At 38.6% G+C, this 23,239-nt stretch overlaps 2 protein-coding genes across 2 annotated transcripts; one reads left to right on the top strand and one right to left on the bottom strand.

The window, feature by feature from the left end:
• Positions 1-2,754: 2,754 nt before the first annotated feature.
• On the top strand, positions 2,755-9,194 carry LOC146479069 (tetratricopeptide repeat protein 28-like). Its single transcript, XM_085111335.1, has 2 exons — positions 2,755-5,689; positions 9,056-9,194. The coding sequence occupies exon 1, from the start codon at positions 2,895-2,897 to the stop codon at positions 5,685-5,687; it is 2,793 nt and encodes a 930-aa protein (XP_084967461.1). The 5' UTR covers positions 2,755-2,894; the 3' UTR covers positions 5,688-5,689; positions 9,056-9,194.
• A 6,461-nt stretch (positions 9,195-15,655) lies between these two features.
• LOC146479070 (mitochondrial thiamine pyrophosphate carrier-like) lies at positions 15,656-23,239 on the bottom strand. Its single transcript, XM_085111338.1, has 10 exons — positions 22,939-23,239; positions 21,605-21,684; positions 20,717-20,768; positions 20,190-20,265; positions 19,962-20,065; positions 19,781-19,850; positions 19,401-19,501; positions 18,654-18,770; positions 17,080-17,217; positions 15,656-16,737 (listed from the first exon to the last, which is right to left on the bottom strand). Exons 1-10 carry the CDS (start codon positions 23,128-23,130, stop codon positions 16,624-16,626), a joined length of 1,044 nt encoding a protein of 347 aa, XP_084967464.1. The 5' UTR covers positions 23,131-23,239; the 3' UTR covers positions 15,656-16,623.

Genomic DNA, 23,239 nt, shown 5'->3' on the forward strand with positions numbered 1-23,239 from the left:
CCGCATGTTTTCGGTATAGAATGATGAAATACGTAAAAGCTAACACGGAACCTAATGGTTTTATCTCCGTTTAACAAGAAATTTTGAAATCAGGAGAGAAAGCAATAGAATTATGAACCTTTGTTTTTTTTGACAGTGAAATCAGCAAGGTATAATAAAGCCTGGAATGGATGACCTACAAAATCGTAGTATTACTGGAGCCGCCGGTCGCAGCGACCAGCGCCGGCTAATAACATCGACAGCTATATGGGGCAAAAATATACCGCAGAGATTACTTGTTCGTAGCCATTATCTGTTCCGTGAAGCGAACAGTTTTTGTACAGCAAAGCTCTGTAAGAGTAAAACTGTGAGTTAGAAGAAACAGATATTAAATTTCCGAGGAAAAATATCTGGAGCCTTCAAACCAAACAAAGGGAAAGCCCCGTATGTAGTGTGTTGAAATTTTAGTGTTTCTGGCCTCGCTTTGACGTCTAGTATATTGTTGTGCTAATTTCATTCAACAACGAAGCACTCTTCCAATTTTTCTTGAAGTAATCAAACAACTTCTTTCTATTCTCACCTGCCAACTTTATTGAACTGCAGCGACGGACCAGGGAATCTTTTTTTTTTTTTAATAGAACGGGTAATCAGTCGACGTGCGTTTCATGGGGGACCAGGCCGGGGGATTAATAAACAAGAGACGTTTGTAAAAGCAATGGTACAATAAGGAAATTCGCGTATCCTGATTGGCTAACTTCTAAAAAACAGTCGTTTGCCCCAAGAAGCAAAGAGGAACTTCTAAAGAGTGCAGAAGGCCGTCCTCTCAAGAAGTCTGAGCATAGCACGCCATTTCAAAGTGATGACTTCAAAGTGATGATCTGAGCACGTTTACGCCACAAAAAGCGGATCTGCTAGTCAGAAACGATGAAACGACTATTTTAATTAGAGATTGGATTATCATTATTCTAGCATTTTATCATTTTCACGTGCTACAAGGACTTCTTTTCTTTTTTTTTTTTTTTACTAATTATTAGGTTTCGATTGATTTTATCTATGAAGTAATTTTAAATTTTTCACTGGAGAAATTTTTCAACAGCCTTTAGATTACGCTATAGCGCCCTGTAGTGCCTTTTTAGCTTCATCAACATATAGACATTTTCACTGCTGCCAGGAGCCCATGACCCGCTGCTGCATAATAGTGATAATGATGATGATGATAATAATGATGATAATGATACTGATAATGATAATAGGGAAACCTAACTTTCTTAAAGTGTATATGACACAAAAAAATTTCTCTCTTTTTAGGAGTTTAATGCGTGTACAAAAAGATTTTGAGAATAAAACTTGTCCAAAATTTTTGAAAACTAGTTTTATCGGGGAAAAACACCCGCTTTCTTTTCCTTTTAAAAAATGTCGCTGGACTGGAACCTAATTTACCACATAATGACGTCACTCTACTTGTCATTGTTCCCCGGAGTGTTGTGTTTTGGTTACAAAACGCTTCAAAATATTCGCATTCAGCAGCATTATTTGCTTATATCTGAGATTTTTTCTAATCTTTCGATAGCTCAAGCAAACAAGAACAAGCAGAGGAGAAAAGTAAGTCGTTGTGGGTCGTATCGAACCATTAATGACAAGACATGCCGTTGCGAACCATGTTGATTAGCTGTGCATGACGTGCACAGTGGAAGCGATTGTTAGTCGAATTCTGTTAGCGTTTAAGCAAAAGCCTCCTGTTCAATTGTTAGCTTTTACGAGTGGAAAAACAACAACTAATGACCCCATAAAAATTGATTGATTATTTACTTGAAAACGCTCTGACAGGTTTTTTTCTAATTTTGCGTACAAGTTGTCTAGATTGAGTAGTTTAAATCCCTTAAGTTTTGTCATAAAGTGTCTGACAAGATTTCGAGATAATCGACAATGTCGATCTAAAATAAGAGGCTTTGCGCTACCGTTGCTATAGTAATAGTTGTTGCTTGGAAACCGATGAGAAAATTAACTTTGATCATATGTTGAAATGATGATGTAGTACGCAGGAGATCGAAGTTTATCTTGTATGCGATATTGTAATTTCAAAACTTCCATCCTAAGTCCAGAAACACTGCTGCGAGCATTCTTAACAACGTATCTTAGATACAAATGTATCAACAAAAAATCGTGGCAGAAACTACTACTACTACTACTACTACAACTAATAATAATAATAATAATAATGATAATGATAATGATAATAGTAATAATAATAATAATAATAATAATAATAATAATAATAATAATAGTAATTTTAAGATGTTCAAAATTTAATTTTTTTTACTGCTTTTTTTAAAATTTTTTATTGATTTTCTTTGTTTATCACATGATTTTATTGTAAGCTTAGACGCAGGGCTAGCCACGGGTCTCCGCCTAGCTCCTTGTGTGTTTTTAATGTTATGTTTTGCATTCACATGTTGACATACTGCCCTTATTACAATAATACTAATAATAATAGTAATAATAATAATAATAAGAAGAAGAAGAAGAAGAAGAAGAAGAAGAAGAAGAAGAATGATTAATTAATTCGGGTTGTAAAATTCCGTTATCTTAACCTTTCTGCAGGTTAGATTTTAACTTAAAGCATCCGAACAGTCCGGCTAACAGCTTACAGAAAAATGTCTTAAATACAATTAAAAGAGCGTAGGGCGATCTGGGAACGCAGAGATAACATTTCAAGTATTTTGCTCAAGTGTTCTCGTTGAGTGCCCCTGTTGTAAAATACATGCATTTTATAGCCTCCAAACCTGACGTCCTTACCAGTTACTGACCGCTCTTTGAAAATACGGTGGCCGCTCAACACTGGTTTGCCAGTATCACAAACAACTCATGACTACTGTGCTTTTGGTTTCTTTCTCTGGTTTTTAGTTCAGACCATCATGGACAACACAGAGGAAGTTATAACGACCATCTTTATTGGTACATTCGTTGCCACATTTCTTCGCAACACAAGTCGAGTTCAACAAGCTCTTGAGTTGTGCAAGGAATGTTTGATTCTGCTTAACAAAAAAGCCCTGGCTAAAGAAAAGAAAATTGTTGAATTAGCATACACAGGGATATACTTATCATTGTTTCAGACGTACTGCCTTCTTAACGATCACACAAGTGGGATAGAATGTGGTAGGAAACTTTTACACTTTCTGCGCGTACGTGGAAAAACATCCCAACAAACAAGGAAACAAGTAGAAGCGGTGTATTATGGGAACCTGGGAACTGTGTATCAATCTCTCGGTGAATATGGAAAGGCCGAAACATACTACAAGAACGCACTTGTGATCACAAAAGAAATTGGTAACAAACAAGGAGAAGCGGCGTGTTATGGGAACCTGGGAACTGTGTATCAATCTCTCGGTGAATATGGAAAGGCCGAAACATACTACAAGAACGCACTTGTGATCACAAAAGAAATTGGTAACAAACAAGGAGAAGCGGCGTGTTATGGGAACCTGGGAGCTGTGTATCAATATCTAGATGAATATGGAAAGGCCGAAACATACCAGAAAAACGCACTTGTGATCAGAAAAGAAATTGGTGACAAACAAGGAGAAGCAGCGTGTTATGGGAACCTGGGAATGGTGTATGAATCTCTCGGTGAATATGGAAAGGCAGAAACATACCAGAAAAACGCACTTGTGATCAGAAAAGAAATTGGTGACAGACGAGGAGAAGCGGCGTGTTATGGGAACCTGGGAGCTGTGTATGGATCTCTCGGTGAATTTGGAAAGGCCGAAACATACTACAAGAACGTACTTGTGATCACAAAAGAAATTGGTGACAAACAAGGAGAATTGGCGTGTTATGGGTACCTGGGAATTCTGTATGAATTTCACGGTGAATATGGAAAGGCCGAAACATACCACAAGAACGCACTTGTGATCACAAAAGAAATTGGTGACAAACAAGGAGAAGCGGCGTGTTATGGAAACCTGGGAACTGTGTATCAATCTCTCGGTGAATATGGAAAGGCCGAAACATACCTGAAAAACGCACTTGTGATCAGAAAAGAAATTGGCGACAAACGAGGAGAAGCGACGTGTTATGGGAGCCTGGGAACTGTGTATCAATCTCTCGGTGAATACGCTGAGGCTAAAGAGTATCACGAGAAAGCACTTGCCATTAGCAGAGAGATAAGTTACTTAAAAGGAGAGGCAGTATCGCACCTCCACCTTGCACTTAATGCAATATTAGACAATAATAATGACGATGCTTTGCCGAATCTCCAGGCAAGCATTAACAAGTACGAGAAAATGCGAGGTTTTCTTGGACACAATGACCAATTTAAGATATCCCTGTTAGACCAGCCCAGAGGTCCCTATCAATTACTAGGCGCAATGTATTGTCTTATGGGAAATGCGAAAGAAGCTCTTTGTGTTCTAGAGCTTGAACGAGGCAGAGCTCTGGCAGACTTAATCTCAGATCAATATTCTGCCCAACAACAAATTTCAGTGAATCCGCTGTCATGGCCCGATATCGAAAGGATCGTGAAAAACGAAATTGACTGTAACTGTCTCTACGTTTCATATTTTTGCCAAGATATGTTTTTGTGGGTCCTTAAAGGGAACGGGCCAACACTTTTCCGTAAAGTAGACGTCAACGAATGTTTTGTTAAAAAGGGATTGGGAAGACAAGTTCACGAAGTTTTCAGTGAGAAAACCTTCAGAAGGTTTAATGTCCTCCGTCAAGAGCAATGCGAAGATCGATCACTGTTTTTTCTAAAAGCCGACGACTCAACACATAAAGCATCGGAGGAAGTGAGCTCGGCAGGTTTTCGCCTATTGGAGACCGAGGAAGATGAAGACCTCCAACCCGTTCCCAGCCTAGCCGAGTGTTACCAAATGATCATTGCTCCCGTGGCTAACTTTCTTGACGAACCTGAACTGGTGATTGTTCCTCATCGCTCCTTGTACAAAGTTCCATTCGCAGCATTAAAGGATGAAAGTGAGGCATACCTGTCTCAGACTTACAGGATCCGCATTGTTCCTTCTTTGTCGACTCTTGGTCTCATCCGGGACAGTCCAGCAGATTATCACAGTCAGACCGGGGCACTGATAGTGGGAGATCCGGACGTTGGGGACGTGCTTTACAAGGGACGCAACGTGAACCCTTGTCGCTTGCCCTCTGCAAGAAAGGAAGCGGAGATGATAGCAGAACTACTCGGAGCTGAGCCTTTGTTAGAGGAGCGAGCAACTAAGCAGGCGGTTCTTCAGAGAATACCTTCTGTAAGTCTGATTCATTTTGCTGCTCATGGCCATGCCGAAAGAGGAGAAATTGCCCTCGCCCCTGAACGCCTCACCAACGCGACTCCATGCGAAAAAGACTACCTATTGACGATGGATGACATTTCACAAGTTCAACTGCGTGCCAAACTTGTAGTACTCAGCTGTTGTCACAGCGCCCAAGGACAGGTTAGAGCTGAGGGAGTTATTGGAATCGCTCGGGCTTTCCTAGGATCCGGTGCACGCTCAGTATTGGTGGCCCTGTGGCCCATACCAGACGAAGCAACAGAGCAGTTAATGAGTCGTTTCTACAAACACCTGGTTCGTGGGGAAAGTGCCAGTGAGTCTCTTCACCAGGCAATGAAGTGGATGAGAAGTAACGGCTTTCATGACTTGGGGAACTGGGCGCCTTTCATGCTGATTGGAGATAACGTGAAGTTTGATTTCGGAAAGTAAAGGTTAGTTTGATCAATGATCTTTTCCTTATGTGTGTTGAATGAATTACTCAGGATACTCCCCCTCATTCCGCTGGAAATAAATAAATGGTTCGGTGACAGGAGAGAAAAAGGTGTATTTTTATTGGACTTTTCTTATTCCGTGATTTATGAACATCATAAGAGGATGAGTAACAATTCTACCTTTTCGGCGTAGATCAAAACTTTTTGGAACCGGAAGAACACAATACCCCTTATACCGTTTAATATATGGTGTTCCGTTCATTCTGATTTTAATAGAAAGACAATCAAAAGCTTCTGTGAGCCAATTCGTAAATACAGAAGTGAATAGTGGTAGCCGTATTAAAAGCGGTTCTCGCGTCAAACTACGCTACAAGGATTCAGGGACGCCATCGATGGCTTTGCAGCAGACCATTTCAGGAAGCGTACGTGAATAGCCTGCCTTTTCTGTGCCAGAAGCTTTTGAGATTTCTCGGATATAAATATGTGTATGTTATCACCGAATTTGCCTCGATTTCGCGGCCCTCGAATTGAGGTCTTAAAATATGCCAAAGAACACTTAACGGCTTGCCATGTCAAGTTGTGTTCTCAGTAATGAACTTGACTTGCACTTAACTTGTTTGGCACTGACTAGAGCAGTTCATTAACCCCTCTGAATTTTATACAACATTGCTTCTTTACTGCAATATTCTACAAAATAAAGCAGTAGCCACATGCGGTCATAGACTGCCTTTAATTTTATTCCCTTCCTACAGAAGTAGCTACATGTAGTCTTCGACTACCTATTTTTTTCCTCGCGTGTAGTTCTTGTCAAATGAAACATGATGCATGTGAACAATTTTGGTTGCCTAGCACGTGACCCAAATGTTACTGTCCTCTTTCAGTATGGTAATATTCCTTTCTACGTTCAAACGACGGTTTCCGTCAGCGTTTTATAACATCGGAATAAGCTTTCAATCTTGTTGAAGTTGCTATTGTGGCTTTATCCAAGTGAACATAAATATAGAAATACATCAAGCGTTGATTGTCGCTGTGCATTAGAAAACTTTCAGTGTTTGTTTAGTTTCCTACTTTACCCTTAGCCTCTCACCCGCGGAATGGTCTTGGGTCTTAAAAGTTAATTAAACGTTTTCTTTTTTATATTGCGGCCAGATAAATGAAATGTTTTGTTCGCCTGTATATAAATTCAGTGTTTACGCGGCCTGATCTTATCGATTACGCTTGACTCCGAAGGGGGATTTATCGTATTCTTTTAGTCACGTCGTTCCCTCGGATTTGTACGGTAAGCTCCTTTTAAGGTTTTCATGTTTGCGTTTGATGTTTGCTGAAACAAGCAGCTCCGCCTATCGATCGAGGTGTAGCCTCTCTCGTAGATGGCTGGTCACGCAATCTTTCCTCCCCAACGAGAAGAACCAAAGAGCGTCTGCGAGGGAGGTTAATCGAAGTCGAACTTTTGGAAAATATCCGTCCTGAAAGGAAAGTTGCCCCTTAGTTTCGGTCAATGGAAGGAGTTAGCAGACAACACACATACTAGCTGTTTTTTTTTTTGTTTTTTTTTAAGAATACATTATTCGTTGAGTTCAGGATTTTACGTCCTTTATTTTTGTCCCGTAATGGCGGCTTATGGTGAACACATGTACAATACGCAGACTCATGAATAATTTATGACTCTGATTAAGGTTACTTATAGCGGAGAAAGGTCGAATTTTTCTCAAATAAATTTTTTTAGATAATTGTTGAAACAAGAAAGGGATGCAAAGTTTCGTGAAAACAGCCGGTAGAAATTTTAAAAAGAACGCGAGCTATCTGAAAAACAAAGTTTTGTAGGAAAAGCGGTGAGCGAGTGAAGGTGTCATAATCCAATTTATGCGGGACTGTTTTGAGATATTTAATACGCGGCAAAACCCGCGAATTACCGGCAAATTTGCATATTTTTGTCTACATCGTGTTCATCGCATGTCACGGCGTTGTATGTAAAATTTTACTGTGAAACAGCGTTCCATTTTGGATTCAAGCCTTGCGTGTACTAAAAGGTTGTTATGAAGAAAGGGAAACTAGAAAAGTCGCCTTGCGTGACAGTTAAGAAAAAACCGGGCCCAAAGAAGGTCGAAAAATCATTTGACGAAGCCAAAAAACTTCAGCTGGCGGAGAGCGACAAGGGTTCTTGGTACAACCAGTCAGATTTTCTATAACTGCCTCGGCAGCAGAGAAATTAGAGGTCGAGAAATCGGATAGTGGAGAGTCGAACATCAGTTCGTAGTCCGAAATCGAAGATGCCGGCGACAATCCAGCCACTTTCGTCGTTGTTGACCGGCTGAAAATAAGCAGCGAACCTCAGCGCGCAGCCTCATGTACTGATAGCGGTGAGAAGTGCGTGTCTCGTGTCAACTCCGCTGGGGCTGCCAGTTTCATGTTTTGCGTCTATCTGCCGTTTTCTTCTTTGTTTTGGTTTACAACAGTAACACTAAATGCTTACAGAACTCACCAGGGAATGCTTCTTTGTGTTTGATTGGCCGGCGGCACAAGTATTTTAATGAGGTGCGAAAACTCGGAAAATTTTTCAAGGCCGAAAACACGGCTTTTGTTTTTGCCCGTCTTCAAATGAATTAATAGGGTATGTAGATTTGCCAGATTTCAACGTAATTTGGCCAAAATGGTCTGACCGCTTATGTATCCAACAAAATAAAAAAACACTGATATTTTCGCAAACTTCAATTTATCACCTTTACAGTGATATATAGTTTTCCGTGGTTTTATCGAAAGCAGCGCGCTATGCTAGATTTCCCTGAAGGCAATCGCGAAACATGGGAGTAACCTTAAATTCCGATTAAATTGATATAAACTTTACATCTGATCGAGCGGATGTGTTTCAGCGGACATTACGATAACTCGTTTATTGCGCATGCGCGCATAAACAAGTTTAAAACTACTGATTCAATGTAATTGCCGAGGTCTAAGAGGTCGCGCTTACTAAAAAGTCTTCAACAAATACGGGGGTAGCAAAAGAAATAGATAAATAAATAAATAAAAAAAAATACGGGGGTAGCGCGGTGCGAGGCAATAGACAATTGGAACTCCATTTGATAGAATGATTTAAACGATTTGATCAAAGTTCAAAGGTTCCAAAAGAGGCGGAGGAAATGAAGTTGATTGTAGCTAGTGGGTTGCGATCAAAGTAACTGAAGTAGTGGTAGATAAGTTGATTATGTACAAATTCAACAAGTGCATTAGAACACAATTTGACATGGCAACTTTAATTTCCAAGCCCTCCAGTTTGGTAGTTATGCGCCTGGCCGGAGTGGGTAATTATTTTGCCATATCAGATTTCAACACTAACCCTACATAATCCGGCCGATATTTGTTTACCAGTTGCAGGTGTCTTGCCGTCCGCCCACCGCCAAGGAGTGCCCGGCAAATGGCAAGTTTCTTTTGAAAAAGGACGTCAGTAACGTGGACAGTGGAATCACTTGGAATGAGAACATTGACTTATCACAGTTGTATAACATAGCGATTTGTGTTTTTCGCAGTTTTTGTTGCAGTTTTCGTTGTCAGCAATGCAATTTTTTGATTCAACTTTAAAAGAGAAGAGCCAATCCTCACATATTTTTGGAGTTAAAGTATTAAGTTTTAATTTGGTAGCATTTAAAGTTCTCGAAATACACACATTTGAATTTCAGTATGGCTATCTTGTAAGTTATAAATAAGGTAGACAGTTTTTTTTACAAATCTAACACAAGTGAATGTGTTTGATAAAACTTACTTAATCGTCGATCAACATATATGATCAAAAGGATGAGGAGATAGTAGTTTCCTTGCTAAGAGCAGTTTTCAATTAAGTGTCGAAAGTTGATTTGTGTTTGCTTTACTACGCTATGTGATTGGTTGACAAAACACGTGCTACTTTGGAAATAATGTGATTGAATATGTTAAGCCTGGTGCATAAATGAGAAAGATGTATTAATCAGTAAATGACACAGGCATACTCGAAAAAAAAATCCGAGTGCTCCTATCTGGAGTCGAACCTAAGACCTTCAGATTACTAGTTCGGATGCTCTACCACTGAGCTACAGGAGAAGCATCCGGACTAGTAATCGGAAGGTCGTAGGTTCGACTCCTGATAGGAGCACTGGGATTTTTTTTCCGAGTATGCGTGTGTCATTTACTGATTATACATCATTCTCATGTGCCACTTTGTCAGCAAATGAGAAGCAAACCCAATCGTGACTTGCTTGCACGTGTTTCCCCGATCTTGACTCTGGTTACATGCATTCTGATTGGTGCATTGCGCTGTGTACGTCTGTTGTGATTGGTTTGAGTAATCACTTCAAAGTTTTTACTTTGTCGTTAGTGGTTTGCACGTCTGTTTCGCTACAAATTCCCGCGAATATTAAGTAATCAAATAGCTGTAGATTTAGATAGTCGATGGTTCATTTTTCGCTGACCTCTTTGAAACAAATGGATATTTACCTGCTCACTTTCAGATATAGCAAGCATTAAATTATTATTTAACAATTTTTCGCCTCTCTTTTTTTTTATATGTTTTAAAGTGTCACGCGTCAATCAACAGAGACGCGCAGTCTGCCGATCACATGCTCAATCGACAAACTGCACATGTCTCAAGCAGAATGTCAGTATTCTTTTACTGCCGCTTCAGTGAGACCGGCGAAGCATTGACTTCTGTGAATGAATGAATGAATGAATGAATGAATGAATGAATGAATGAATGAATGAATGAATGAATGAATGAATGAATGAATGAATGAATGAATGAATGAATGAATGAATGAATGAATGAATGAATGAATGGATGTTGGGTTTCTCCGACCCGGCGTTTATCAAAACAGATGGAGAAGGACCAGGCTGTTCGGTGTAAAACTCTAACTGATCACAAGTTAGTGTTAGCGATAGCCGGCACTTTCCACTTAATCGCACAATTTCTTGTTGATGGCTTCGCCTGTAAACGGACTTTTATAAGTTGCCCTCGGAGATAAGCTGCTTCAGGTAGGAATTAAGTCCTTTATTGGCTTCACTAAACAAGCACACGGTTGTCGCAGATCAGTGGTCGACAGCCGCTCGAACGGACAAAAAAGTAGTTTTCAGATTATAAAAAACCCTCTTTTCTCCTCACAGAAACGTAATAAGACTCAGAGAGACATTTATTCATCTCGTTTACTTCCATGCTTTCAAATTCTGTCTTAAATTCGTTTTGTTTGTGATAATCATTCTGTTAAATAAAGAATATCTTTGTGCAAATTTAACATAATCAATTTGTTGTTTTCATTTTCAGCCATCGACATCGACAACACTTCTACTGCAATTTACAAGGTTTTTTTTATTACAGTTAGGCCATCCCCTTTTTTTTCGTTTATTGTCGAATACGTTTTCTGATTTTGGGTCGGTCGGTCGGAAAAGGTAAAAAAAAAATTAAAAAATTAAAATTGGAAGCTAGGAGGCCCGGTACCTCATCAGCATAATATCCGTGGAGCCTGGAAACAACAAGGTGTGGTTGCAAAGTCAACATGGCGGCAATCTCGGAAGAGGGTAAAAATCGACGTCGTTCTTAAAATCAAACGAGATCAGGGAAAAAAGGATGAACCACCAAAACTGCACACTGTTTTGCCAGTTTGAAATAATGTGTCATTACCTTCATTGTGTTATGCGTAACTTTTTTTTTTCAGTTTGAAAACGCGAAACTCTGGGTCAGTCGGACGACGCTAAACAGAGAAAAAAAGGGGATGGCATTAGCAAAATGTTCATATCTTGCCTTCGAAAAGTGTCACTCCGGACTTAGCTGCATCTTTAGTGCCTTTCGGAATTGCATTTTCTCTTATCCTATTTACTTCTTCCTCACAAACATTGATATATCGCTAAGCGGCCATTGTTAACATGTGCTCGATTGCTCGAAATTTGGTTAATCCTCCTTTGTAGTTATTTTTTATACATATATAAAGATATATCAGTTATGATATGGTTTAAACAAAAAGGTTGAAACATCCTTACCTCTGGCTTCAGTCTTTCTTCAACTGAGTTCAGCCTGTAACTATTGTTCTGTTTTGGAGGTGTCAGCCAGATTATTAGCTATTACTTTGCGCAAAACAACGTATCCTATTTGTTTATGTAATAGGACTACATGCTGTCCAATTTGGAAATAATTGGATGAGAAAAATTCCGAGGACCGCCAAATTGGACGAGGCCGTCCGAGGAATTTTTTGAATCCAATTACAGTCGGACCTCTATTAAGCGGCCACCCTGGGGACTTTGAAAACTGGCCGCTTAATAGAGGTTGGCCGTTGAATAGAAGTATCGAATACAGCACTTTACTGACAAAATAATAATTCGGGACTTTGGAGAGTGGCCGCTTAATGGAGGGTGGCCGCTTAATAGGTGATCGCTTAATAGAGGTCCGACTGTATTTCCAAATTGGACAAGCATGTAGTCGTATTACCTATTGATTATATTGTGTATTATTTAAGGGTAAAAAATAATGCTGATTTTGTCAGGAATATATTATTTCAAATATCTTCGGTATCCAAATTAATAGTTAATTTGGATCGGTATCCAAATTAACAAATAATACAATGGTTGCTTGAATGGGATTTCTGACTAGCAATATAATTATAAATAAAAGAGAGATTCTGGCCAGCGGAAAATTTACGAAGTACTCAAAGTATTCACTGCTCGCCATCTGTATTTTTCTAAAGACACTTGCCATCTGTATTTTCTAAAGTGCTCGCTGCTCGCAAAAAAAAAATTTGTCAACTCAGTGCTCGTGCTCGCAAAAATAAACACACTGCTCGCATGCTCGCAAATGCTCGCAAAGACCATTCGATACCCCTAATTTTGTTGCGACACAAGTTGCACGAATGGTTTGCCAGTGTAACATGCCCTGAAACGAACATGTCTCGCAATTTTGTTGTTGTCGCAATCGTTGCGAGAAGTAGAAGTCGGTTCTACTTCGTGCAACGGTTACTGCAACAAAAGCGTTGCGAGGCATGTTCATTTCAGGGCATGTTACACTAGGGAACGATCCGTGCAAGTTGTGTCGTGCAACGTCGCAACGAAATTGCGAGACAAGTTGCAAGAAAAATTGCCTAGTGTAACAGCTCCTTTAAATTGAAAGTTTGTTTTTTTTTCGCGAGAAAAAAAGAAAACAGCATTAATCCATTATCGCTCACTCTTCAGGATACTTAAGCTCTTCCTTTTAGTCCGAAAAGCGAGCCCCTTTATCTTTTCGCTAGCGGGGAAAATCGCTTCGCTGTAATTTTTCTCACTCTGATCAAGCATTCAATTCTCCTTGCTCGTCCATTATTTTCTCCGTAGTTTGTTGTGCTTTTGAAAACGACACCGCAAAGATTTCTCCGCTAAAGTAACCAGAGACCGATCAATTATGGACGCGATGAATTAAAGCCAATTAAGCACTGAGGGTGCGTTTTTTTGGGAGGATCCAAAAACGGATTTGTGATCTCAGATCATTCGGATCATGGTGCATCAAAGGAACCGACGAATCCACTCTGGGAGAGTAAGTAGAACAAAAAGCGAGTCTTTTGCTGTTTTCGTTGGCGAGAAAAAAAATCACTTGGACATCGAGTGAAAGTACGAGGTCATAAGAAAGTTACTGCGAACATACTCTTCTCTTCACGGAGCCGCTCCAACTTTCGCAATAAGATTATCAATGATGAAAAAACTATCGCCTACAATACTCTTCTTCTTCCTGTTTGTTCTCCTATCAGAAGTGAATATAACGTACAAATAAGTGAGTCAAAAAAAAAATTATTAAGCTTAACGAGGAATCGTTAAAGCACGTCATTCAGTGTGTAAACGACTTTACCTTTAATTCGTTTGAAACTTTGTATCAACACTCGTTTCATACACCCACCTCGCTCTCCCCTTTTTTTGTACTATATTTTCATGAGGGGGGAGCCCCTCTTTACTGCAACAGAGAAAAAAAAATTTCTTTACCTTACGCGCCATCGCGAGATTTGAAAGATCCAATCGGCTCATTGCTTGTATCGTTTACCCTCCCACCCCATTAGTAAAAAAAACAACAACAACAAGAACTTGATTTAACTTGATATCATGGATTTATTAATCTGAGTACGAAAAGATAGTACAGTAAAACTATGCATACAGTTAATCCTTAAGTAAGTCAAAAAGTATGTGAAAAGATACCTAACTGAGCTCACAAATTTCACATTATTTGAAATAGTTCCAAGCTAGAAATGTTCTTAAAAAACTCTTCAATCAAATAAAAAAAGTGCGGTCAGTTGTTCAAAGTAGGCTGTTCCTGACGGATATGAACAGATCCTTTTATTTTAAGAAAAAACTGGAAGTTGCATTTAAAGTTGTGAAAGAGCAAAAATGCAACATTTTTCAGAGTTTGTAAGTACTGAAGATAGGCCCCATCAAAAGTCAGGTGTTTATGAATGTGTGTGGAAAAATGCCAGGTTGTCTTGTAGCCTGCATAACAGGCGCTTATTGAGCCGAGTGGGAAGAGAGAGACATTAAGCACGAAGCGCGACTCGCGAGCGCGGAGCGTGAGACGAGGGGGAGAGAGGAGTTTCTCTCCCCCTCAGAGACAATTCAGCTTCAATTTGGGAAAAAATGCCATACATTGCTTTGTACTTTAGCGCTTTTTAGAATACTTGTTGCTTAATTATCTCTAAAAAATGCGTGGTTACCCCCAATTTTCTTTATGGATTCCAATATCCCTCAGTGCTAAGATCTACTTTTCCCGCATAGTCATAAACCAAACAAAAATACCACTGTATTACTAGGCACTGGCCTTTAATGAAAAGTAACTAGTTTGACATCTCGTTTTTAACAGTGATGTTTGCAAAGGTGGCATAAATTATTTGTATGCAGCAGGGGAAAAGGGGCTTATGCAAGGAAGCTATGTATAAAATGTGGGTGTTTTGTCAGGAACAGACCTGTCCGGAACGTATTCACTCAAGTCATGACAGTTAACGATCCTTTTGAGGAAGTGTGTAGGAAAAATATTCTTCTTAATAATGTGTATAAGTTTCTTAATACCCTTGTGAAAGCCTAGCCAAAAAGTGCCCTAGCAAGAGTTTGAAGACCGTGTTTATAAGAATAGAAGGTGAAACTGAATTAGCTAAAAGGCCAGTAAAGGTATTCATGTAGTAAACACTAGTAACAGTGGGCACTTTTGTTATCGATAAGGATGTTGAAGAATGGTAATTTATGACCAGTTTCTTTCTCCACATTAAACCATATGTTAGGATGCCCAGGGCCCTGGAGTGTAGTTAACACAAGTGGCTGTCATGTTGGCTACACAAGTGGTAGGAATCAGACTCACTTCAGACACTCTCGCACTTGCAGAGCCAATATGATTGTTTAACTATACTCCAATCATTTATTTTCAAGGCGCATCCTTCCACCTTCAATGCCTGGTGACATGGCATGTAGGAGAAACGTGAGATCAAACTGCCACTCATTCATCTCCTCAGGGATCCAGAAAGCAAGCGCATGTTTCCACATCACTCTACCATTCGCACAGCCAATGTTATGACTACTTGTTTAACTAAACTCCAATCATTCATTTTTAAGGTGCCTTCCTAATCCTTGCACCTTAAACCCGTAGTGGCATGGCTCATGGGAGAGACACGGTCATACTACATTCAAAAACTCATTAATAATTCATAAGCCCATTTACCGTATCAAATGGTTGATAAAACATCACGTGCAGTGGTTTTACATCCGATAAAACCTCCTCCTTTTTAGTATGCGGTGTTTAATGTTTCTCTTGTATGCTACTTTTCAACGTTCCCAAAAACATCATTGTTATGAACTCTCTTGACACACGCTTTTCTAGGAATGTTTTTGAAGTCGTTCAAAAAACTCGCTGCACATGTTTTATCGGGTCTAAAACCACTCGGCTCCGCCTCGTGGTTTTAAATCCCGATAAAACACTGCTGCTCGTGTTTTAAACATTACATAAAAAGTACAACAAAAGTTTACACTTTTTTAATGAATATGAAAACCTCATCAAGAGATAAAAATGGGACCCAGCCCATTACAATGTATTAAAAAACTGAATAAATACTATTTAGGTGTTTGAATACTTTAAATCTAACTCTCTGATAAAAAATACAACCCATTGAAAATGAACAAAAAATAGGTAGATAATATGACAATGTCATTTGCATGCTACAAAAAAAAAGGAACATACAATTAAGGCGCTCACAGTTTTACAGCATAAATTATTAATGTTTTGAACAGCGTAGGAAATAGAGTGTTAATTTTTGGGGGTTTATCTTTCAATGACATCACCAGGATTTTGGAAAAAAAGAAAATATGTTATCACTCTAAAAGACCAATAGTTATTCTTGATATATCTGAATTGTTATTTTGTTCATTTAAATCACCTCTTGCATTAATAGCAATAAATTTGAGTTGTTGGTCTTAAGTATCCTAAAGACTGCAACAAAATAAAGCAATAAAAATCACTTTCTGGTAACATTCTCGCAAGAAATCACAATGACTTTTTAGAAGAACAGTTTTCTACAGCTGTTATAAAGTTTCAGATAATACAATTGTGTAAAATTAACTGAATAGCATGCAACTGTAATAAACTAATAACAATTTTTTTATTAAATATACAGCTTTGTTACAATCATTAAATATATTAAAACAGTCATAATATTATAATTTATTCTAACACTGTTCCGACCTGTGTTATGAAACACCTTTGTTTTCATTCTGACTAATATTGTTAACTTACAGTAAATAAGAGTTTTTAGTTATCAAGTTCACATTCAAACCATGCTAGCATCATGATGATCCATAATAATTAAATTTGGAAAAATTGAACTTTGAAAAAATTTAGAACTTTTAGTTCAATAATCTCTATGACCCAGCTTGGTACAGTGCATTTAAAAGCTACTGCACTGCATGATTCCATTAATCTGTTGAGGCTGTCATCTTGATGCTGTTGATGTGGTCACTTGTGTTTCCTCATCATGGACATAACCTCTTATTACAGCAAGGCACTGTTCATACGAACAAAAAATCAGGGCTACTGACAAACCAGCCTGCATGAAAGAAACAAAAGTTTGTTTCAGCCAAAACATAAACAAATTCTTGAGTAAGAGCAGGAGCAGGCAAAATTTAATGTGCAGTTTGAATGAAACAAAGGAAATGCAGTAGGTCTGCTTGGGAGTTTGGTTCACTTGACCTGAAATTTGGCATGGAAGTTTCTCATGGTAATCAATCATGGTCATTGTAGTGTCCAGGAATACCTTAAATATACAGGGGGCATGATTGCTGCCATAGCAGGGTTTGTTCTTGAAGATAGACATTGGATCACGTTTTATAAATGCCATACATGAGAGCTGCAAGATTATAAAGTTCTGACCCACAGGTGAGGCCCTTACCTTCAACGAGCTAGGAGCCAGTCCCTTGAAGAAGCCAGTGACACCTTCTTCTTTCGCCACAACTTTGAAGCAGTTTAACATTCCAGTGTACCTCTGAACTTTCCCAAAAGTCTCCCTCGCCTCCTGAAAACCTTGGACCTTTCATGAATGGAAAAAGAAACTTCAGTTACTCACAATAATAAATTGAAGGGCTCACTGGAAAAGGGACAGAAGTGACAATTTGGCCTCAGAATCCAAATTTCTCTGGTTACTCTCTTATTTGCCATACTGATTGGTTCATTGTCATGTTAGAAACCTAGTGCCATATGTATATTGTGATACAAAGGAAAGGCTCAAATTCACCTTATTAGCTTATGATTTTAAAAAGCCTATCTATGAACCAACTGAAGTCACACACAAACAATTTCTTTTCCTTCCTGTTTAAACTCAAACAAAGAGAATACTGGTAACCATGCACTGGGCCTTCTTTGTAATAAAAGTGTGAAATAGTTCGACACACCAACTTAAGATATGTTTATTAACTTATTGTTGATGAGATTTCATGAGATTACTGTTCGCTCTACTCCTTAAATCAATTTACAAAAAAAAATCGCTTGTTGGCTTTTTTTTTTTTTTTTTTTTTGCTTCTTGTTGAGTTTTTAGCAAAAGTCACAACTTAATTTGTCAAATTGAACAGTTGAGGTCACAAAATAAAATTAATACATTCAGTAATTGCATAAATATGATAATCAGTTGGGAGGCCATGCAAATCTGAAGAAATTTGAACTCTAAGGTCAAATCATCATTCGTACCCTATTTCCATCAATTACCCCTTCAACTGAAAGCATTATTTTCTTCTGAAACATTCCAAGCTGTAACTTTTTAAATGAGGGGTCCAAGTATACAGAAATGACAGGGTGAAATAACCTTTTTGTACCTCTCTACCAATGTAATTTCACAAATTTTGCTTAGTATGCTATCTTTGAAAGAACTCTTTTACAACCCTTATTGTGGGAATTAGTATCAGTGATTAATTTAGAATGGAAGTACATGTATGTAATGAAGACTCCTCGCAGTTAGGGGTGCACCAAGCTGTCAAACAAGTTATTTAATAGTTAAAATAAATGTAAGACAGCTTTATTATGCACAACAAGCTACATATTAGGCCCTGAAACACCTGGGGGGAGGGGGGGGGGGGGTTACGTGCTTTAAATGTATATGGTTTTTGAGCCATTTTGCTCTAAAATAGGGTATAGATTTTGACCATTTTGGTGATATGTCTTAACATTAACAGTTAAATTTATGTGTCACAATTCCGAGATATTTGTATGTAATCAATGGCCCGCCTTGTAATTCAGTTTATGCTGCAAAAAGGTTGAATAAACAATCATCATCATTATTATTATCAGTAGTATGAAAATGGTTATGAAGCCTTGTCTAAGAACAGCTATGGATTTTAGTGGCTGGGATGACTGAAAAGCGGGTGTTTAAATAGTTACATAGTATGTTTGGTGTGAAATAGGGTCAGGGATTGGAGAACCAGTTGGCCACTCCCCTCCCAGAGTGAGAACAGAACCTGCTGGCAGTTTACACACCTGTAGTCTCTTCTTAACCATGTCCAGAGGGTAAATGATACCTTTACTGCAAATTCCTGACAGTGCACCACACACAAGACTCTCCTCAATATCAGCTGGTTGATAAGGATCATTTTTCTGTCAAATTTAGAAATGACAAAATTAAACCTTTGCTACCCAATGGGAATACAGGATTATTTTAAACAAATTGTGAGCTTTGGTGCTCTAGTCACTTTCATAAGTGTTGCCCTGCTGTTGGACTAGTGAAGGTCTACCAACCAGCCCAGAAGGAAAAGCAACCAACTTGCAGCTGCTTACTTCAAGATTCATTTTCTTCTCCACAGCTGTTTGAATAGCTTGCTGAGAAGGTTCATTTGCCCAGAGGTCATTCACTCTATCATAACTTATTAAGTCAATAAGTAAAGTCAGGAAGGGTTGAAATAGACAGGGTGAGTTCACCAGCCCAAAAGGAAGTCCCACCAGCCTGGTAGCTGTTTGATCGTTGTACAAGCTAGAAAAAATTTACCCAGAGATCAGAAACACTTGCACCACACTACCTGAATACACTGTTTGGCTATTGGCTAAGTGTGGCTAAGTACACTGGCCCAAAAGCAAAATCCAGTTCATTACCAAGGACCTACACTGAATTGATGTGACTTGGCTTCAACCTGCTGTGGAGGGCAACCAGTGGCATTCACTTTATGTTATTTTCTCTGAGAGGGGAAGCTTCTTTGTGAAGTATAAGTTATGACTAAAAGATCAGTTTACCTTGATACCAAATGATACTTCCCAAAGGATCTTGAAAAGGGCATAAAATCCAAACTGCAAACCAGCGAGTGGAAAAATCTGAACTAAAGTTGGCACCAGTCCTAAATGAAACAAGCAAATAAGCATGAAACATCCAAAGGTGCGATTCAATGTATTGCAATTATGCATGACTAGAACCTAAAGGGATTGCTGGTGAAATAACAATCCTCCTATAATATCCGTTCTGACCTAAAGAAGAAGAGGGTTTATAGAGAGCTCTAATGATGGGTATGAAGGGTAGATTGACCTGACAAAAATCACTGTTGTCTCCCCTCTGTAGCCACAGTATACCACCATCACCAAACAATTAAGAAAATTGAACTGAAACTAAGAAAACCCACCTTTGTAAAATGAGTGGACTCCTTCATTAACACACATTCTATAAGCAGCTTGATGAAGATTCTTGTAAACCTTCAATCAAACAAAGAGTAAATCTGTTAAGTTTAAATGGCAAAGGTTACACAAAAGAGGCAACATGGGTCATCAAGAACTTTAGAAAACATTTTCTTGCCTTAAGCATACCTTTGGTTCCCCTTGAGCCACAAGTCTTGTGCGTAAAACATCTATTGGTTGAGCTATGGTGGATGAAAGACATCCAGCGATTCCACCACAGACAAAGTGAGTCACTGTGTTTTACGAAAAAAGTACAGAATCCAACTGAAAATTTTAATATTACAATGCTAGTCAACTCTCCAGGTCAAAGTGAACAAAACATTCCTTGAACATGCTAGAAACACAGAAGATATGCACCTGGTTTCCACTTTGGAGTTGAAGAGACAGGATATCTTCTCCCAATGACTTCTGTGATGGCTTCAAATGCTGTGAACTGAAAAATACAGGCATAGAGAAACAGTTTTGTTATAAAAAAGATATGCATGAATTTTTAAAAGAAAGTAAACATGGTAAACAAAAAGTAATGAGAGGTGAGGAAATCTTGAAGAAGATCAGGAACTTAATGTGACTGAGATTTCCTCCCAGATAAGTACATGTAAAATAGGTGTCATTAACATGAGATTAATACTAATAATACTAACAACAACAGTTTAATATCCATCTTAAGGTAAACAATAGTATACAATGGAGTGACCCTTCTCAACTTGGATTAAAACCCACTACACCGGTATGCATGAATTTTATTCCACTTGACTGACTGTTGACTCTCACAAATCATTCATTGTTGCATGTTGCATGAACAATCTGAACAACTTCATCACATAAGCTAGTTATGCTACAGTTACTACTAAAGTCACTACTTCTAAAAAAAAAACATTGCTTACTTGCACATATCCATAAACCACTGATAGAACTTGTGCTGGTACATGTCCTTTCCTGTTTAGATTAAGAACATTACAGGTGGCATTTAACTCATCTTAAGCCATAAACAGGGTTGCCATTCATCAGGAAAAAAAAAATAAAGCAATAAAGCTGGCAATGAGGCCACAAAAAAGCAATTCCTTCATAAATGTTCTTTGAAATTGTATTAGAGTTGCCCGAGAACAAACTCTTTTGAAAACCTTGTGGCTAGACAAAATAAATCCCGACTTTTCACCAAGTACCTCAATGCAGAATTTACAGTTTTTCAGACTTGATACAAAATTCCCTGACTTTTTCCTGACCTTGAAAAAATTGTTTTTCTCTGACGTTTCCCTCACCATGGCAACCCTGGTTAATCAGCCACCTAAAATCCTTTTGGCTTCTTCGTGAGTCTGTCAATAATGCTCTGTAGAATAAGGGGAATTCAAAAACCGTTTTCCTAATAGCGTGTAGCTATTATTTTGTGCATTAACCCTTTGCCCCTTAGGAAAGCAGCATTGTTTCCAAATCAGCAAATACAAAGCTACTGATCAGCTTATTTTAAAATTATGTCCATCAACATTTTATAAAAGAAGGTTTGGTTTTGATGGAAATGAGCTTAAATGCAAAAATGATTAACTTCAAAAATGAGCTTATCTTCTAATGTATAATTTAGGTATTCCCATGAACTATATCGCATCCCATTTGTATTTGGGAAAAAACATTGACAAATTGTGGGGGTGGTCAACCATATCATAGTTTGGAGATGTCATAATTTTATGACTTCAACAAGAAAAACTAGTCTACAAGTCCGGGCACTTGTCTCCTAGTGCATGCCGGCATTAACAATGCAAGTTCTTAAAATTAAGTACCAAAGTGAAGCACATCCTTCCTCCTTATAAATTAGCCTGAATGCTTGCCATATTCCTGAGTATTTGCCAGCAGCTGAACCCTGCAAGAGAAAAAAAAGTGTCAAAGTGTGTGGGGACCCACAATCTAAATTTGCCTATTCCTTACCTGTAACAAAAAGTGCAAGTGATTACAAGGACAACTTAAAGGAAAACATAAACAAAGTTTGGGAGGTAACAGTGCTCAGTAATAGACTGGCATCACATCAAGGGAGGTCACTGAGTAGTAACTGGGGTCAGTAAGAGGGTCCTGCAAAAATTTCAGAAGCAAAATATGAAGATAACCTGGAATTTCTTGGGGGGGGGGAGAAGGGGGGGGGGGGGGAAACAAATAACCTTCCATGGGAGGAGTATGGATATTTTCTGAAACTGCACAATCTTTGTTTTGATCGGACATACACTGTATTGCAAAGTTGTCCGGACATCCACCATCTTGGATTTCTTACTGAAGACACAATCCTGGGACCACTGTAATTGGCTTATTGCTGTTGTGGTGTCCCTGCCTAATTTAGCATTTATTATACTTATTCCTTTATTTTTCTGTATCATGTAATAGGTGAAGCTAATAATATAAAGTAAAAATAAATCCATCGGCATATATCACGTAACAAACCATTTTTTTTCTCAAATTATGTACTAATTGGTGAATTGAAAACACAAGTGTGAGCCCAATGTGATTTTCAGCACCTTAAAATACTGTATTTTGTTTCCAAGATAAGTTTATCAGCAAAGACAATAGATTCTTGATTAACTGTCTGCATATGAGGAGGGCAAATGGTCACTGCCATGTACTGAGAAATAATATTGGATTTACTGTGTAGGATTTGACCAGCTCGTTTTTCCCTACCATGTGGCCATGGCATTTGCCAGTTTATTTTCAATAAATGCTAATGCCTAGAGTTCAGCCTGTGTGGGAAGAAGTAAGGGGGGGGGGGGGGGTGGCCACTCCTTGAAATTAACTGATGCATTTTAATGAATGCATTTTAGGTTGCACTTGAATGTTAAAACATTCAAAGTAAGTGACAGAGCTGTGAGGTGAAAATCAAAAGGCCATCAAATGCCTTTCAGTAGGCTAATACCGATGCTCAATTGTGGAAAAATACTCCACTGATTCCCCCCTCCTCCCCCCCCCCCCCCACCCAGGGGGATGTGCACTGCTGGAATGCTTACTGATTACATAAGACTAAATTAAACTACACTAGCTACCTACCTTATTTACAAGTTTTGACTATTTGTTCACAGCATAAAACAGCACATATCATTCCGATCTAGTTACAAGCTTATTTAAAATTAAATACCTTTGACGTAGGTTCAATCTGTAGCTGAAATCGTATTTTTAAAACGTCAAGAGGTTGAACCACAAGTCGAGTTGTCAAGCCAGAAACGGAGCCACAAAAACCACACTGCAGGGAAGACAAATCTCTGCCTTGCTCTTTTTGTTTGGGATCAAATCCGACCATCTCTTCACCGAAAACATTTTTTGATCCCATTTACACTGCAAATATTGTAAACAAAGTGGTAATCCGGAAATATATAGAGAAAAACCATCTCATAGTGAAAGATTGCGGTTGCACGCGCTGGTTCAGCCGCCATCTTGGA

Source organism: Pavona decussata, unplaced genomic scaffold (genome assembly GCF_977016875.1).
Source record: "Pavona decussata unplaced genomic scaffold, jaPavDecu1.1 SCAFFOLD_61, whole genome shotgun sequence".
In the NCBI taxonomy this organism is placed as follows: domain Eukaryota; kingdom Metazoa; phylum Cnidaria; class Anthozoa; order Scleractinia; family Agariciidae; genus Pavona; species Pavona decussata.

Coding starts and splice junctions, on each gene's coding strand:
- LOC146479069 (XM_085111335.1), top strand. CDS start 2,895: ATGGACAACACAGAGGAAGTTATAACGACCATCTTTATTGGTACATTC.
- LOC146479070 (XM_085111338.1), bottom strand. CDS start 23,130: ATGGGATCAAAAAATGTTTTCGGTGAAGAGATGGTCGGATTTGATCCC. Junction 21,685..22,938: donor AGATTGAACCTACGTCAAAG/GTATTTAATTTT, acceptor TTTCTCTTGCAG/GGTTCAGCTGCTGGCAAATA. Junction 20,266..20,716: donor TGGTTTATGGATATGTGCAA/GTAAGCAATGTT, acceptor TGTATTTTTCAG/TTCACAGCATTTGAAGCCAT.